This window comes from Perca flavescens, chromosome 2 (assembly GCF_004354835.1).
Source record: "Perca flavescens isolate YP-PL-M2 chromosome 2, PFLA_1.0, whole genome shotgun sequence".
Lineage (NCBI taxonomy): Eukaryota > Metazoa > Chordata > Actinopteri > Perciformes > Percidae > Perca > Perca flavescens.
In genome coordinates this window covers 44,330,960-44,349,590 of record NC_041332.1, presented here as the reverse complement: position 1 = coordinate 44,349,590, position 18,631 = coordinate 44,330,960, and the positions used below count along the sequence as shown (strand labels likewise).

At 39.5% G+C, this 18,631-nt stretch overlaps 1 protein-coding gene and 2 long non-coding RNA genes across 11 annotated transcripts in view; 2 read left to right on the top strand and 1 right to left on the bottom strand.

Moving 5' to 3' along the window:
- Positions 1-433: 433 nt before the first annotated feature.
- ddt (D-dopachrome tautomerase) lies at positions 434-18,139 on the top strand. The gene is made up of 3 exons (XM_028595583.1): positions 434-649; positions 10,656-10,831; positions 17,793-18,139. The coding sequence occupies exons 1-3, from the start codon at positions 542-544 to the stop codon at positions 17,863-17,865; spliced, it is 357 nt and encodes a 118-aa protein (XP_028451384.1). The 5' UTR covers positions 434-541; the 3' UTR covers positions 17,866-18,139.
- LOC114566819 (uncharacterized) overlaps positions 3,274-18,631 on the bottom strand; it is a 38,025-nt gene continuing 22,667 nt past the window's right edge. The window contains exons 2-6 of one of the 7 annotated variants that reach the window (XR_003694101.1): positions 9,182-10,758; positions 9,031-9,094; positions 7,838-8,003; positions 7,269-7,354; positions 3,274-6,303 (exon numbers count right to left, since the gene is read on the bottom strand). This is a non-coding gene — a long non-coding RNA (uncharacterized LOC114566819). Of the gene's footprint in view, positions 6,304-7,268; positions 7,355-7,837; positions 8,004-9,030; positions 10,759-18,631 lie in introns of all 7 variants that reach the window. The other 6 variants (XR_003694102.1, XR_003694100.1, XR_003694103.1 and 3 more) reach the window with 6 other exon arrangements.
- On the top strand, positions 3,414-7,489 carry LOC114566838 (uncharacterized). 3 transcript variants are annotated; one of them, XR_003694105.1, is made up of 5 exons: positions 3,414-3,766; positions 5,932-6,131; positions 6,209-6,320; positions 6,504-7,363; positions 7,457-7,489. It is a non-coding gene; the product is annotated as an uncharacterized LOC114566838 (long non-coding RNA). The 3 variants fall into 3 exon arrangements; XR_003694106.1 differs by having other exon boundaries at positions 3,414-6,131; positions 6,504-6,595; positions 6,672-7,363; XR_003694104.1 differs by having other exon boundaries at positions 3,414-6,131.

Genomic DNA, 18,631 nt, shown 5'->3' with positions numbered 1-18,631 from the left:
CTGGTTCTGTTGAGGAGAACAAGTCCCCATGACTGGAGCTTGACGTGATTGGATTCTGAAGCTAGCTGACTGCACATAGCTACATCCGGTTCTGCTTTCAAAATAAAACCGTAAATTGGCGAAAACAAACTGGGTTGCAAATTCAGAAATTAATACATTTTATTTATTTTGTACTAAAATTGAGTGGTGTTTTATGTTAGGGGAGAGTTTTGTATCCTATGACTAATGTAAGGCTGATTATTATCAAGACTAATTAAAAGATTGTTAAACTCACTTCAGCACACAAAAAAAACCGCGCTCTTAACAACAGTCTGTGGTCCTAAATTAGAAAATATAAATACCACCCTGCACTACAAAATAGGAAAACACAGAAGCAGCAGAAATTTGGCTCAATCTTAATTCTAATTTATCGGACGTATTTTGAAAGTTACAACCGGAAGAAGTGGGCTACGGAGGTCCCGTGGCTGTCTTGTCACTGGTCTTTTGTCTTTCGTCCTCCGTACAGACTTGTCAGCGCACTTCATTCCAGTAGACCCTAAACATGCCTTTCATCGAGTTACAGAGTAATTTACCGGCCAGCTCCTTTTCTGAAGACTTTCTGAAGATGCTGTGCTCCTGCGCCGCAACTGCTCTGGGAAAGCCAGTGGAAGTGAGTACGTTCCCAGCTAACGCTACAAGGTTACAGGGTACTGGCAGTGGGGGAAAAGCGTCAACATTTGGGGTTAACGCAGAAGTAACTTTACATGTAGATTCCACCAATACGTCAAACGCAGCTCAACCATTAACATCCCAGATAGCAAGCCAACATTGAATACATATTGATTTTCCATCAGAATCATCATTATGGTTGATATTGAAATTTCAATGCAAAATAAATGTTGAATCACCATTACCATATCGATGAAACCTGACGTTATTAATGTTGATGACAACAACATTGGAACAACATTGATCTATAGTTATCTTTATGATTGATTAAGCATTGATAATTGGTTTACCGGGCAATATTGCCAATGTGTTGAAAAGTCATTGATTTAAAGTTGACCGGGAAACGACCTGTTGTTGAAAAAATCATCGACATATCAAACTTTATTTCTATAGCACATTTCATATAGGAGTTAATATAACACAATGTGCTTCGTACAAAAACGACATAAATCAAATACTTACAGAGTTATACAGAGTAAAACATATACAAAACATGTATCGAAACACACACACACACACACATAAAATATCAACATTGAACAGCGACAAACTCAGTTATTCATAGACTTTTGTAAAAAGAAAGGTTTTATCCTTTTATTTTAAGTGTTCAGTGTGGAGTCATCTCTCAGTAGCCTATTGGCAGGGTGTGTTGAATCACCATTACCATATCGATAAAACCTGACGTTATTCATGTTGATGACAACAACATTGGAACAACATTAGGGTTGGGTATCGTTTTTTGTTTTTTTTGATTCCGGTGCTAAATTGATACTTTTAAAATGGTGCCGGTGCCTAAACGGTGCCTGAACCGGTACTTTTCAATAAAGTTAAAAAAAAAGAAGAAGAAAAAAAATAAGTGCAGTAAACAACAGTCAGTGACTTGTTTATTGCTAAGGCCATGGTCAAAATTCAAGATTTAATAATAATGTAATAACTATAACAATAACAATAACTTATTTCACCAGTAAATTGCTGTTGAACCCCAGATGGCAAAAGGGTATTTTACAATTACTGTGAATGCACCACAAGGTTACCTGTTTTAAGTGAATCTGTGTTGTTTAATTCCGACAATGGCAGCTGCAAGTGAACGCACCGTCTGTGTTGTTTAATTCCGACCATATAAACATACTGTATATCTATGAATTGCGACAACGGCAGCTGCTGCGCTGCAGAGCAGACTGTTACATCCCGCTGTAGAAGTCCTCCACAGTGAAATACAGTCACACTTTACACTGTTTAACGTTAGCTGTCAGCATTTTAACCGTGATTAATCCAGCTGCTAGCTAAAGGTAGGCTAACGTTACATGCTGTCAGGTATAGTGTAAAGTCGAGCACCGAAATGAGGCACCGAAACTTTCGTTCTTATTCGGTCTCGTTACTACCGTTTATGTCGGCACCGGTTCCCTATTGGCACCGAGTTTCGGTACCCAACCCTAAACAACATTGATCTATAGTTATCTTTATGATTGATTAAGCATTGATAATTGGTTTACCGCGCGATATTGCCAATGTGTTGAAAAGTCATTGATTTAAAGTTGACCGGGAAAAGATCTGTTGTTGAAAAAACCATCGACCTATAGTTGACCGGGAAATATGATTGAAAATCCATCGAATTTTGGTTGACCGGGAGGTGGTAGACCAACGTACTGCGCGGACACTAGCCTACAGATCATTTCTGGACCGGACTTATACGATCAGGTAAGGTTTCTTATGTAATTTTCGATATGAATGAATTGTACCAAATCATTTTACTGTTACTCATTAACATGATGGTTAGTTTAGTAACCCTTGTAGTGCTGCAGTCATTGAAATATATTTAAACTAATGTCAAAATCTGCCAACGATGTAACTTAATGCTGAAGGCAGGTTACAATAAGTAAGGAAAACCTCCAAGTCCAGTCTATTTTTGTGATAGCTAGCTCGAAAAGCTGTGCCATTATACATTAAGGGAGGATGTATTCGTGAATTAACACCGCTATTACTTCTGCCCGCCGGTGAACACCGGCACCAACGGTAGCATTCCTGGCCACTTTTTGTTATAGCTGCCACTATTGTCACAGACACAATTTCTGATATTTATACAAATGCCAACGTTTGTGCCAGCCAGACTAAATTAAATTTCAATGAGATCCAAAATAAACCCAGATGGACAGCAGCAAATGCATAGGCCTAGCTACTGTAGTAAGTGGCTGACCTCTGCACACACTGAATTTTCTACATAAATAATCTCTCCTAATCTATAAAATACCAAACTATCGGTATAATGGCAACGGCGTTCTGTGTTGCTATTTTGCTAGGCAGTCCGAAACAAGTTCGTAGTTTAGCCTAGCCTAGGCTGACTGGGTGGCAAAGTGAGTCGTTTACTAGCTAGTTAGACAGCCGAAGGTTGCGGTTGTTTCTGAGACTTGTGTCTGGGAACATTCATTCATTCACAGCTCATTTCAAAGGGGCGTCACCAACAGATGCCGCTCAAATCCTTCTGGGCGCAATTGGATAGTCCTTCAACCAATCAGACCAACGAGTGACGTAGCAGCCGGAAGTTTGTCAGGGTTTCTTTTACTGTCAGGGTTTTTTTTACTGTTCATGGGTTTTCCTCTAGGTTTTCCCCATAACCATTAGGCTAGTAGGCAGCCCGTGTGTGTTGCTGTGTTACGATTGTCAGAAAGTTCCATTGGTAATCAATCTAAAAACAAAGTCGGCTAATTTAATATTCAGAGTTTACAACGTTGTAATTGATGATTAATGTTAATAAACTAAAAAGAGATACTTCAAATATATGATTTATTTATTTTAATGTATATTTTCAACAATATTATTGTATAATCACTGTACCGTGGACGGCACACACACTGTAGTGAACAAAGTTAATTATTCATGAACGAAAATTGTTCGGTTTTTAGAAAAACTTTTGCAAGCCCAGTTTAAAAGAACATGTTATCATCTGCTTTGTGGATAAATAATCAGGGCAGTGGTTGATTCTGAATTAAATTGCTGTTTACTGACACTGTAATTTACTTTTTGTTCTTTTTTCAGATCATTAATCCACATCGTTTATCAAGTAAGCAAGTTTTTGTATAATAAGACTCATCTGAGAATCTTTTTAATATCAGTTTCTGAATCTGCACACCACTGCACTCACAATGGCATCAAGCTGGTCAAAGAGGCGCAAATGTAGGTCAATGCTTGAGGCCACAGAGTCCGAGATACTACAGCAGTTTGAGGAGACCTTTAATGATACAAATATGCAAGGCAACACTGACACAGCATCAGAACGCGTAGAGTTCCCAAGGGAAGTAGTGGATCCAACTGTTTCAACCTCTAGCCACTCAGTTGTAGAGGAGCTACCAGTTATAGGGAACTATGAGCCGAGTTCAGAATTCAGTGAAACTCATGAGTCAATAGACACAGCTCATTACATTGATTCAGATGATACTGAAACTCCCACTACAGAGTTTTTGATGATGAGTCTGAGATTTTGGGCTTCTACATTTTCAGTCTCTCAAGTGGCACTAACTGCACTTTTGAGCATTTTGCGCGTTTCATCCAGAATTGCCTAAAGATGCTCGGACAGTTCTGAGGACGCAAGGTCAAATAATAACTAGCAAGATGGAGGGTGGGGAATACTATCACTTTGGCATAGCCAGTGGGTTGATGTCGAGGCTTAAATCTTTGACTCTACCTGCCAACTTGAACACACTTAAGTTGCAGTTCAATATAGATGGATTACCACTATTCAGAAGCAGTAGACTTCAGTTCTGGCTAATTCTTGCTATGGTAAATGTGGATTACACCAGATCTCCCTTCCTTGTTGGCCTGTTCTGTGGCCTTAGCAAGCCTAAAAGTCCATCTGAATTCTTGGGCACATTTATTGAGGACCTTAAAGACATTTTGCAGAGAGGTATAATTTATAATGGGCAGCAGCTAATGGCTAATGGCACGAGCCTTCGTTAAAAACACACAATGGTTACTCTGGTTGCGATAAACGCTTTCAAGTGGGTGAATGGCAGGGCAAAATGACCTTTCCTGATGTCAATGCTAAATTAAGAACTGACACAGATTTCGCCTCCATGACTGATGAGGACCACCACTTGAGTCGAACACCATCTCCCCTAGTTGGCGTTGTGAAAATGGTGACAATGTTCCCATTAGACTATATGCATTTATGTTGTCTTGGGGTAACCAGGAAGCTTCTGTATATTTGGATGAGGGGCAAATGTCTTGCAACTAGTTTGGGCAGTAAAACAATTGGGGAGATTTCTGTGAAGTTGAAGGCACTGACACCTTACACTCCCACTGAGTTCAGTCGCAAACCCAGAGAACTCTCAGAAATTGATAGGTGGAAAACAACTGAACTCCGGTATTTTATGCTATACGCTGGCCCTGTAGTGCTGAGAGATACGATTCCCCTGGAGATGTTTAACAACTTTATGTTGTTTTCTTTTGCTATGCATCTCCTTTTATCTCCTGGTACATCAGAGAAAATTGTGGACTGTGCCCACAAATTGCTAATTTCATTTGTGAGTCACTTTGGGCAGCTATATGGCAGATCTGAAATTACTTACAATGTCCACCAGCTGACACACCTGGCAGCAGAATATCATCTCTATGGTCCCTTAGATAATATTGCTGCCTTTCCTTATGAGAACTATTTGGCCCAACTAAAACATTTACTGCGCAAACCTCATTTGCATTTACAGCAAATGGTTGAAAGGCTTTCTGAAAGAGACCCTCAGACATCCCAAATCAACAAAAGCCTCAAATTCATGCACCACCTTATGATGGCCCATTGGTGTCTCATATAGAACATGGGGAGCAGTATAGAAAGGTTGTAACTAAACATTTCACCTTATCATGTAGGTCTGGGGATAATTGCATTCAGATAGTTGATGACATCGCTCTTGTTGACAACATAGTCAAAGAAGCTCAGGAAACATGTGATTTTCCGGAAATTTACAAGGAATGTCCATTACCCCTTTTGAATCAGCAAACATCAACTGTTACAAAGTGTGGGACTTAGCAGCTGTGTCGGTGTTGTAAAGCTCCAAATAATTAAAACAAAATATATACTTTTCCCCAATAAAATAGAGTTCATTGCCATTCCCCTCATACATACAAAGTAAATAATTTCGTGAAATCAGTTCATAAAATCAGTTCATAAAAATCAGTTCATAAAATCAGTTCATGTGTTAATAACCAACCATTATCTTTACCATAAACAAATAGTATGAAGCAGTGGTGCCTTGTGAAGTTCAATAGTGGTGGAACAGAACTTGTGCCACACATATGGCTTCAGGGGGAGAAGGTTTTCTGGCCTCCATACCCTCCAAAAGAGTCGGGCAAGGTTTGTGCTGCCATCAAGAGGAGGGATGAACCAACGGAGGAATGGCAGACTTATGAGCCTGTCAGGGTCCTCATAAGCCGAGGTGGGTATTATTAAATCTGGTTGAAATTGTATCATAGCCCTTTGTATCAGTATTTCATAACATCTCTGTGTCTGCAGATACATTTGAGGAAGCAGAGAGGTGCCTGGAAAGGTATTTGAAGCAGCAATGCAACACTACCGACATCCAATCGGTGGAGGAGTGCCAATAGCCTCTGAAAAGGAGAAAGAAGTAATAATGAATTTCCAAATTCATAGTGCAAAGTTGCTGAATTGTATGTGCACATGGCCATCAGAAATATATTTGTTTACTGTAACATAGAAATATTTTTGAAATTTTTAATATTACAGTAACTACAGATGAACAAATGTAAATAACGCAGTGTATTTATAGTTTGTCCATGTTCACTTCTAGACCAAATCCAATCTACAACAACCTTGATGACTCTGATGAAGATGGCCAACCTCGGATTAAATATTCCCAAGCTCCCAAAATTTTGTTCCCAGGTATAGTAGCTGTTACGGTTGTATGTATTCCCTGTGCTGTTTGTCAGTTCTCCTCCCATTCTCTACCTCTGCTCAGGTGTGATGCATCTGAGGACCTTGATTAGCAGCACCTGACCAGCTGATTGATTGGGAGTTAAAGGCTACAGTATCCTGTTCCTGACAAGAGGCCTTTGGTGTCGGGACTGCTGGCTGTCTAGTTGCTTTGCAGCCTGGGATTTTGTCTTATCTTTATTTGGACTTTGTGTCATGTATTAGTTTAATATCTTGTAATTGTTATGTCTTGATATTAATAAATCCCACTGGATGGTTGATTTTAAAGGTGTTATTTATTAGGAATTTGGGTCAATGGTGGGTTTTTGTTTGCCCCTAAAGGGCTGCCTAAGGGTGGGGTTAACATAGGCAACAGTGTGGTGTGTTTAACAAAGTAAGCAGAGAAGCTAATTCAGCATAATAACCTGTAATATCTTTTATACCCCCCCTCCCAACTTTTTTTGTCATACACACATTTTGTTGCCTCCAGCCCTCTGCAGTCTCCCTCTCCATCCTCTCAACTCCAACCTCTAGCCCCAGCAAATTGCCAGATCACTTTTAATAACCCAACCAGCTATGAGACCCTGCCCGCCCCAGCCAGCTGCCAGTCTCCGCTGCCCTACCCCAACAGCCAACCCATTACCTTCCCTGCAGAAGATTTTCAGTTTCCCCTCCAGTCATTTTTGCCAGTGGCTGCTACCAGTACTCCCCGGTCTGCAGCCAATTTCTCTGCAGAAGGTATGTTTTAGAAAAGAGAGTTTCATGTTATTCCAGACCCCTATACCCAGTCATACAGATTAAAAAAATGTTTTTTTCAATATTTTGTCACAGACTCAAGAGACTCCGCCAGGCAACTTTCAAAAGGCAAGTGCAAAAATGTTGTGCCTTGGGATTATTATAGGATTCCATTAATATATAAACGGAATGGCCCTGTGCATTGAAATACCTAAAGACTAGAGTGGTTTGCATTTTTTATTGAACAGTTAAAAACTAATTGTGCATTAAATATTGTGATTGGTTGTAGATTGGTTGCTAGGTTAAATCCCCTACCTATAGCATTTAACAACCCTCGTATATATTTGAAATTGTGTTGACCATTTCTTTATTTTACGCTTTTTTTCCCCACTACAAAATAAAGGAATGCTAAGTTTTGCACTCAACCCAATATTTCTTATTCCTGTCAATAGATGTAACCTTACAGAAGCTGCTCACCACTGTCACAGAGTTGACGAAGGAGGTGAGGGACCTGTGGCAGGACTTCCGTGAGTTCCGCCAGTCCTGTAGATGTGGCCAAAGTGCTGGGGTGGTGGGCTTGACGGCAGAGCCACTGCAACTGCCTCTGCACAGCATGGAGGAGCTGGAGGAAGCAGAGGTGATACTCCAGTCCCAGGATGTTAGGAAGGCAATGGTAATTATTTAATGGTTAAAAAGTGGTTACATCATTCTTCTGACTGAACTTCACTGCTCTGTAGGGCTGTGCAATTAATCGGAATTTAATTGTTGATTATGATTTTGGCTCCCAAAGATCATAAAAACTGAATAATCAAGAAAAACAATAATTTAGCTCATTACATTTTGCAAGTAAACTCTTATTTTCTCTTGTGTTCTGAATGAAAAAATAAAGTTTAAATAGGAAAAGTATTAAGGCAAATTTCACAGTTGTATGTTTTTTTTTTTTACTTTTTCCATTGTTTTTTAAATTCAGTAATTGTAAGAACTTTCCAGAAGTCAATGAGTAAACGTGTTAAATTACCGTGATTTCAATATTGACAGAAATAATCGTGATTATATTCTTTTCCATAAGCAAGCAGCCCTACTGCTTTGCCCAATTTTGTTAAACTGTTTAACAAATCTGTTAATCTGTGTTTAATCTCATCCCACACGAGGATGCAAACAAATATCACACGTCAATACTTTAATCTCAGTTAAATTCAGACTTGAAAATTGACAAACCTACATAGAGCAACATTACATAATCTTTTGAAAAAGACCTTTTTAAAATTGTTTACTGTTGTTTACTGAAATAGTTACACTTTTTTATTTTGATAGGTGGCCCCCTTCACAATTATTGGGGGGACCACCCTGGAGATCAGGGTTCGGCGCATGCTGGCATACAGCATGACCAATGAGCTGGCCTCAGGCCTAAACTGGGCTGGCAAGAAAAATAAGGATGTAACCAAACAGAAGCGGTCCTTTAAAGAAATGGCCCTCTGCAAATGCATGTTTGGTAAGTCATTCTGCTTAAGTATGAAGAATGAAACTGGTAACCTAGCCTACATGTTTGTCAAATAATTCCATCCTAAGCTAGGCTATTTGACGGACTTCTCCAAATTGATGTTAAAAACGGCTAGGCCTACATTTGCCTATTAGGCTATTAGACGTTGCATTTATTCTGATAGACTTACCAGTTAATGTTTCCAGATACAAAGTTTTGTTGGGTCCCATCTCCCACAAATTACCTCAGTGACGCTTCAGACCAAAGTGGAAAAATATCAGACCAGCATCCATCACACATATTTGACAGTCAAGCTAGCGCCAATCAAAGAGTGATCACACCTGAAACGTGATTCAGAGAAGAGAGTAGCGTGGTCCTATGGTGACGTCATTCTTCCAACTGAAGGGCGCATGAGGGGAAAACCTGGGCAAACAGTAGCTATGCCACACGCGCGCACACACGCACACACACACACACACACACACACACACACACACACTTTTTTCTACATTATCAAGTTTATATCCTTCACAGTCAGAAGTCTACCATTAATGTTAAACTAAAATGTGCTTTTGCTTGTTTTCTATTTTAGATGCCCTGACTCAACGATTGAGTACGGCAAATGCCTATGAATTTTGTCAAGCAGTGCAGAAGTGGCTGCGCTATGCCCCAGACTGGGCAGGGGGAGCTGGAAGACCGACCCTGATATAGCGCGTTAAAATAAAAATAAAAAGAAAAGAATACAATAAAAACGGTTGAATTTTTTTTTTAAATGCGTGGGGTGTCATTTGTGCTAGAAAGTCTAGGCAGAAGGCTAGTCTGCCATAGTTTCTATATTTTGCTCATAGCCCATCCTGGCTGTCGATAAGCAGGATTATAATAGCCTAATACTGTTTTATATATTAATTTATAGCCTACATTTTTAGATTAAACCTGTGGTATAGGCTACTAAAATACCATTGAAGTTTCGTTGATATGCTGGGATTTCAACAACGTTTCAATATCCACTGTAATCAAAATACCATTGAAATCCTGTTGATCTCTAAGTATGATTTAAACGTTGTTTCAATGATAATAGAGGGTGCAACATGACGAAGAATCAACATCAGAGTTCAACGTTGATTCAATGACTTTATCGTTGACAGCAGGATGTTGATTTAACATCGTTTCAATGACTATTTGCTATCCGGGATGAGTGGATTAGTTACTTTTTCAGAGTTCTTGATTCTATTGCAACCCAGCCTGAAGGATTAAGAATAGATTTTAAGCCTATTTTTCTTTTACCATGCAACAAACTTTTAAATATATATATTTTTTAACATTAATATATATATATTGTTTTACCATTTAACTGATTGAACAGTAACTGCAAGTATTCGGTCAAAATGCTTCATGGTTAAACGGTTAGTTATTAACCAATCTCTTGCATGCACATGAATATACGGTAATGAGGATTGCAATCATGCAAACAGATATGAAGAATTTTATCTGCCATAAGAAACTTTCTAACCGTAGTCTATCTGTTTCCGCTGTCTTTGGGAGAATATCCACGTTGCATGTCTATAAAAATGAAGACCGAATCAGTTACTCAGTTCTGATAAGTGATGGATGCATTCATGTGTTGCTCAAGGACACTTGGGCAGGCTTTGACACACAGGAGAATGAACTCTGACCTTGTGGTGGGGAAATGTGCTCCCTTTAGTCTTTGTTGATATGGATTTTGTGTATTTCCGCTCACTCTTCCTTCTCGGTTATGTTGATCCGTACTTAACCGCTTCCCCCTCGCTAATGTCTGTCATTGTGGTCGTCTTTCAGAGGATGAATGTGGTGGTGAAGCCCGGGTTGCCGATGCTGATTGCTGGCTCCTGCTCTCCGTGTGTGATGCTGTCAGTGTCTGCTATCGGCGTGACGGACACTGCTGACAAGAACAAGGAGCACAGTGCCAAGATCTTTGAGTTTCTGACCGGAGAACTTGGTCTGGCTGAAGAAAGGTGAGCTCTGCCTGCGCACATATCAGTTTACATAGCAATGTGAGGACACACTGGAGTCTTCACAACTGTTGTGTATAACAAGGCCTGTACTTAATCTAAATGTTTTTCTAGGACAAGGTAGTCATAGGAAAAAGTTTGGATGCACAAATTCATTTTTATTTTTTTTTTTATTCAAAAGTGGGACATCTGTGCATTGTACCCTACAGCTGCACGTAAACCAGGGCTGTCCCCTCAATGGTCTGAGAGCTACCACAAAGTTCCTAAATCAGATTAGGGCTGGGCAATATGGAAAAGATCAAATATCACAATATTTTTGACCAAAAACCTCGATATCGATACTGCAACAATATTGTAGGGATGACTGTTGGTGCTTTCACAAAATAATTATCAGTAATGTGGATATAATGACTTAGTGGGTAAATGTAAATAATAGAACAGCTACAACAGTCTGGTAAATTCTGAAAATGACATCACTTTACTGTAATGCAGCCTTTACAACCAGGAAAAGACAACACTTATGCCATATTAGGATATTACCATATCCAAACTGTAAGACGATATCTAGTCTCATATCACGATATCAATATAATTTCGATATATTGCCCAGCTCTAAGTCAAATATAACAACAGTTAAATTATTATTATTATTATTATTATTATTTAAATAAACTTTGTGTAAATAATTAACAACTACTAAAGTACATGTGTCACAACCTCCCAAGCTGCTTGGCTATGTTCACTAAGCTACAGTTTGTACCTTAATAATTTTTTTTGGTCATATTTGTATAAACTGTCCCTATGTCTTGACAGAACTACAGGAAAGAGATCATCTGTGTAAAAATCACATTCCTCTACCTCCTGGTTCTCCAAAAGGCATAAGATAAACAACCAATCAGAGCTGAGGTGTCTCTAACGCAGTATCAGTGACGCGTTATTACCAAGGGGGTAAGCTTCTACTCACAACGCGTGTAAATAACTTTACATCTGAAGCGTTTAAAGACCCTATTTATCCAGTGTTTATTTCTCAAGAAACACGACAATGTATAAAAGGCTCCGTTACCTTGTATCTCACGTTATGGCTCCGTAGCAGATTGCTCACGTCACATCTACGTCTTCAAGCTCATTTGTGAACTTTGATCAAACAAGGCAGCGCTGATCAATAATGAATCAAGATCCTATTTTGCGTTGCCTTATTTCTAGCCTCAAATGTTTTCAGAAACATATTTTAGTGCACCGTTTCGCTGTGAAATGAGAAGGTTTGCTCTGGCCTGGTGGGCAGTGCTTGGTTTTTGGCTTGTATGTTTTCAACATGGAGGCAGGGCACACTTTCTACTTTGGGCTGAAACTTTGCCTAGTTTGAAAGTTTGACCGCAGTTCACAAGCAGCCATTGACACTAGGTTAGAGACTCCTTGGCTCTGATTGGTTGTTTACCTTCGAGCGTGGTGGAAACTCGCAAATGCCATTAAGGAGAACCAGGAGGAGCCAGAGGAACATGTGTTCCTTCACAGATTATCTGTCTCATGTGCTGCTGTCAGGATTTTGTGAAATTTCACCAAATATGACAAAATCTTATTTTTTATGAAAGTTGCCTACTAAACGTTTTTAGAAGGGGAGACTTAATCTATTTTTTTTAATTTATTTTTTTAACCAATATTGCAATTGCGATTTAAAAAGTGATTATTTATTAGGCTCTTTATCGGCTGTATTACTCAACAAAGACAAACAATAAATCATTGTATAGTATGACCAACATAATAATAGATAGATTAAACACAAACTTTTCTTTCCTGGAGGCCAGGCCTGTATGTTATTATGAAATTAGGTGATGCATGAATTTATATGAATGACGTATTATTATTTTATAAACTACTTTTATTATATATAGACCACTTCAATCACAGTAGTGTATTAACTGATTTGTTGAACGCCCAGCCGTGTAAACATGTAATAATTATATAACATAAATATGAAAGTCAGTTACATATCACACTAACTAAAGTGCAGATTGCAGAAATGCACTTTTTAAACACTGTCTGTGAACTTCACTGGATGAATAAAAAAAATTGTCTTTTGGAAATTGATCTTAATGCCTTAATTAAAAGAATTAGAAAAAATCCAGCCTTTGAGAACACCAATTTTTTTTGTAAATGAATAATGTATCATAAATAAATAAATGTTCTTCCTTAAAATACAGGGGGCATAAGTAAGTACACCCCTATGTTAAATTCCCATAGAGGCAGGCAGATTTTTATAATTAAAGGCCAGTTATTTCAGGGATCCAGGATACTATGCATCCTGATAAAGTTCCCTTGGCCTTTGGAATGAAAATAGCTCCACATCATCACATTCCCTTCACCATGCCTAGAGATTGGTTTTATTTCAGTTAGCCTAATAGCTGGTTTGATTAGCATTGAGAGATGATCTTATGGAAAGTACCCCATGCCAATCTCTAAGTATGGTGAAGGCTATGTGATGATGCTGTGGGGCTATTTTAAAGCAACACCATGTAACCTTTAGCTGCAGTTGTAGTTCCAATGAGACAACCTGTAGGGCTAAAAGTTACATAGTGTTGCTTTAATTGTGCTTTTTCACTGAGAACCTTTTTTTGCAGTACTGTTGACAACTTTGCAAGGCTACTGATGACTTTGTCACCCTCACCTTGCAGGTCATAGCATAGGTCCCTACTAACCACATAGTATTTTAATTCAAGAAAACTTATTTCTGCCATCCACCACTGTGTGCTGATTGACAATGCTGCATCTCTGTTGTGGAGCAGTTTTTCTCCAGCAGAGCAAGGTTGTATAAAAGTGGATGCTTTAACAAACATGTAATAAGATAGCTTCCTCCAGTTTGGACCCTCCGGCTCTCCATTCCCTCCAAGTTCAGCATTGCCATTATGATTTCCAATCGGTCCACAGCAATTCACATGTCAAAGTAGACCAAAAACATTATTATAGGCAAAACCACATTAAGTGCAAACTTAAAGGGAAACTTCACGATTAGCATTAAGCTTTGTATCAGTAGAAACCTGGTAGTATTTTTGAATGACCATGCTTCCCTCCCTCATGTCCCCCTGAGAGGGCAGATCTCTGTATTGTGGGTCTGGAAAAAAACCTCAGATGACGCAAAATGACGATGTTTGCGTCATCTGAGGCTTTTTTGCCCAGAGGCAAAAGACTACAGCCTGTATTCATTGTGTATTAGGAGCCACTTCCACATAGCCCAAAGGGGGTTGGACTGTCGGCTTTTTCCGGAGATTGCCGAGGAAAAAAACGAGTGTCAGCCATCTTGAATCCTCACTTAGCTTCTCAGCAGGAGCAGAAACTGTTCATCCTGACGAAAATTTTAGAACAACAATTAAGTGCATTCAAACTACCACACACGTGTACCACCGGGATACATTGGAACACATCGTAGAATATGCAGGACACTTCATTACAGACGCAATACTCGACACACTACGCAAGCTTTGCCTGCACGGAGACCAGCGGTGGTGCTCGATTCCTGTGGCCGGTAAAGTAACCTCATCAGCGGGGCGCGTTGAATGAGTGTACCGGTGGAAAGCTAACGCTAGCCAGCCACCTGTTCACCAATCGTGCTTGCAAGTGTCCGCTCATTAAACAAACTGGACTACATCCAACTTCAACCAAACTCCCAACGCGAGTTCAGAGACTGCTGTGCTGTGTTTTTGTTGTTGTGGAAATATTGCTGTGGACAATCCAGCCTGCTGTCACCGGGTAAGACTATTAGTGGAGGTGGGCTGTGTTACCCCGGACTGCCTGTTGCAGAAATGGGGTGATTTGTATCCAACTAACTGCTAACTGCTGGTGGAGTCTGTGACTGTAAAATGACGACAATTCTAGCTACATCCCACGCAAATGTACAGCTGTGTTTAAACTCAATGTTTATACCACAGCCCACCAAGAGCTAATGCTAGTAGCTATGTGTTAGCCTTCTTTTATTACATGGCTTGGTTGAATTCTAATGTAGAATGCGGTCTGTTATTTCTTGATAACAGACCGCTGCTAAGGATAACACACCGTTGCCATGCATAGCAGAGCGTTGCCATGGACACAGTTCTGTTCACTCTGGAGCTATCAATCAATCCGCTGAAAGCATAGACAGTATATAATGGACCCATAGACCCCGTTGCTCTGGACGGAGACCAGTGAAGGCTATTAGAAGCACTTTTCCGGTGATGGCCAGCTTTACTGCGCAGCCTCCAACTGAGAGAATGTGACGTGAGCAACGTGTCTGAAAGTTGTAAGTCTTCTGGTAGCTGTGCCAAGAGAAATCTCAATCATTCCCAATCTTACAGATACGGAGACTGTAGGTGTATGTAAGGAGATAACATGGGCACAGGCTAATTATTGATCACTAACATGCTAGTTAACATTAGTAATTAAACCTAAACATCTCATGTAAGTCGCAACTGCCTGCGAGCTTCTCCTGTACTATACGGTAATTCCTCTACTATGCGACAGTAAGTCACTTGGTTATGACACAATCGTTAGCTTATTTTTACAAAAGCGTCTGCTACGGAGCCATAACGTGAGGTACAAGGTAATGGAGCCTTTTATACATTGTCGTGTTTCTTTGGAACTAAACAACGGACAAATAGTCTTTAAACGCTTCAGATGTAAAGTTATTCGCAGTCAAGTGACGTAAAAAAAAAATGGCGGTCAGCGGAATGCTAACAGGAGGTGATGGCCAGTTAGCAACAAAATGGCGCCATGATGGCTCGAGTTCTGAAGCGAACCTTACCCCCTTGGCTGAAAGAAGTCCGGATAATGTATCGGCTGTGGCAAAAAAGTATATGTTTTAAATGTGTAAAACCACTTGAGCCACGGTGAAATGTTTTTTTCGTGTATATGGTTGAAATGACAATAAAACACACTTGTTGAGTTGATCGTCTCACTGTCTGTCTGTAAAGGGTAGGCGTGGCTTGGGAGTGGCCTCATACAGCAGCAAAGCAAGTGCATTCTGGGATTTGGTGTCTTTCATCCATATGAGCCAAAAACACATTTTCCGGCTTATCTCGGCCTAGAAGGCACCAATTTCAATTTTCTTTTCACATTTCTACTACATAAGTGACACAATTTAAAGATATATTCAGCTTTCCAGCGGTGAAATTTCCCTTTAATGTATCTCATCAGTGGGCATGAATCCACTGATGACAGCAATTCCATTGAAATAAACTGATTGGTCTGAAATGATTTGACTGTTATAAATGCTGTCCCTTACAGTAGAAACACAGCTCTGGGCTAGGGTTTAATCCCGGGAAACGGGATTCCCGGGAAATCTGATCAAAACCATTTCCTGTTTCCCGGGAAAGGTTATGACGGGAAACGGGAAATAAAATTAAATTAAAAAAAGGCAAGGAGTGCGTGTCTATTGTTCTCATATGGTAACGTTGATGCAGGCGACTAAATCATTATACAGGCTCAATACATTAATTCATTAAAGATAGACCTGTCTTTTTGCAGTGCAAACTGCACACAATTGTAAATTTCTGAGGATCATTTTCTTTAATTTTGTTTGGCCCTGCCCTAATAAAGAAATATTTGGTTAACTTTGAGTGATTATTCCCGTTTGCAGCCATTTACACATCCTCAACAGCCACAGAATGGATTTCGATAACGTAATGGTTTAAGAATCATTCAGTGGTTTACTTAACAATATATCGTTAGTTTTTATAATAGATTTCTGTAAAACATTGATTATATAAGGGTTGCCTAGATTTTCAGAAGACAAGTCCCAGACATTCCACCTGGCATTTCATAATTAGCGCTGCAGCAGATGTCACGCTGCAGCACGCAGCTCACTTGATCACGCAGCAGAATTGATCATTGCAAACTGTGTTGATGATGGACACAAACTGTGTTCTTTAGTCCTAAAAATGATACAAATAATATAAAAAAATGTCAGTTTGGGATTTTGGGAACGCATATTTGAATGATATTGATACTTGGCTAAAAACAAACCAAAAAAACAGCCATTTCTCTGCCATTTCCCGGGATTCCCGGAATATGGGCGGTCTATTTCCCGGGATCTGATTCATCTCATTTTCGGGAAAAATATTAAACCCTACTCTGGGCTCAGCCTACAGGTCTGGAGGTTTGTATTTTTAACTTTTTAGCCCTAAAATGAGTTATTCATCGTGTTGGCTTTCACATAAGACTGGGCAATATATCGATATTATATCGATATTATATTGATATCGTGATATGAGACTAGATATCGTCTTACATTTTGGATATGGTAATATCTTAATATGGCATAAGTGTTGTCTTTTCCTGGTTTTAAAGGCTGCATTACAGTAAAGTGATGTCATTTTCTGAACTTCCCAGACTGTTGTAACTGTTGTATTATTTGCCTTTACCCACTTAGTCACTGTATCCACATTACTGATGATTATTCATCAAAAATTTCATTGTGTAAATATTTTGTGAAAGCACCAACAGTCAACACTACAATATCGTTGCGGTATCGATATCGAGGTATTTGGTCAAAAATATCGTGATATTTGATATTCTCCATATCGCCCAGCCCTACTTTCACGTCAAAATTGGGTTGGCTTTTCAATTTAACAATAAGACATCAGAACAATCTTACACACTTATTACTAAGTGATACATGTCTCAGATGGAATTAAATTCACCAGGTACAGTATGAGCCCTTGTCCTGGTCTTTACTGCCGTTACCATTTTTTTGTTTGTTTATAATCTGATGGACTGTCTTGGTTAAAACTACGAGACACGACAGACTCACTCACTGTGTTTCTCCAAAGGAAATATGGCTATCAGATTCTGACGGGAAGTGATGAATCATAACTTAAACAAATTCTTCAAGACTGAGAGCAACACTCCTTGATCAGCACACAGCAGCTGCGGCTCTGTCATACAGTATTTGAATGAATGCACTGGGTAAATGATTGACAGCTTTTGTTCTGATTCCCAGAATTGTGATTGTGTTCCACGCGCTGCAGCCTCACCAGGTCGGGAAGAAAGGAACCGTCATGAGCTTCTTGTGAAAGACGTTGTTACGCTAAATCATTGCTAAATCCCGAAAGAAGAAGAAGACACTAGATCAGTATGAATCACACATTGAAGTAAAGATGAATTCATTTTGAGGTCGGGTACTGTATGTTCCATATCCAGGTGCACTGCCTGGCCAATATGTTACACATTTGCCGTTCCTAAAGCTGTAAAACATAATGTTAATAACTTCTATTTTTATTGATTAAAAGACTTGTTGCTTTTGTAACCTTCACTTGTATTACATATTATTAAAGAAGACAAACGAGAGTTTGACTCCCTGTTTAATCCAACTCAACACCAAACAAACACTATGGGCTAAATGGCAGTTTGAGGTTGTTTGTCTGGTCTCTTACCACCAAGGAAATTACTGAACCAATAGCACAACTATACAGTCGAGCTCTCACGAGCCACAGTAAACTTCCAAAGTGGTCTCCCCATTGCATTGCACTCGCATGCTTAAACGCTCCGACTTACCATAAACCTAAACATAAACAGCCACGCTATTACATTTCATTTTCAGATTCAAAATGGCACTTCACCAGCACTTGCTGGACTTCTCCCGACACACAATATGAGACCAGTACGCCTCACTAGGTCAGTCTCACAGGCACTCATTCCAGTCCCCCCATACAAAAACAACTATGGTCAGAAATCCTTTTTTCATACATACACCAAAATCTGGAATGACATAACCCCATCACATCAGAACACCACCATCCATCACATATTTCAAAAAGGCATACAAACTGTTCCTTCTCA

Coding starts and splice junctions, on each gene's coding strand:
- ddt (XM_028595583.1), top strand. CDS start 542: ATGCCTTTCATCGAGTTACAGAGTAATTTACCGGCCAGCTCCTTTTCT. Junction 650..10,655: donor CTCTGGGAAAGCCAGTGGAA/GTGAGTACGTTC, acceptor GTCGTCTTTCAG/AGGATGAATGTGGTGGTGAA. Junction 10,832..17,792: donor CTTGGTCTGGCTGAAGAAAG/GTGAGCTCTGCC, acceptor TCTGATTCCCAG/AATTGTGATTGTGTTCCACG.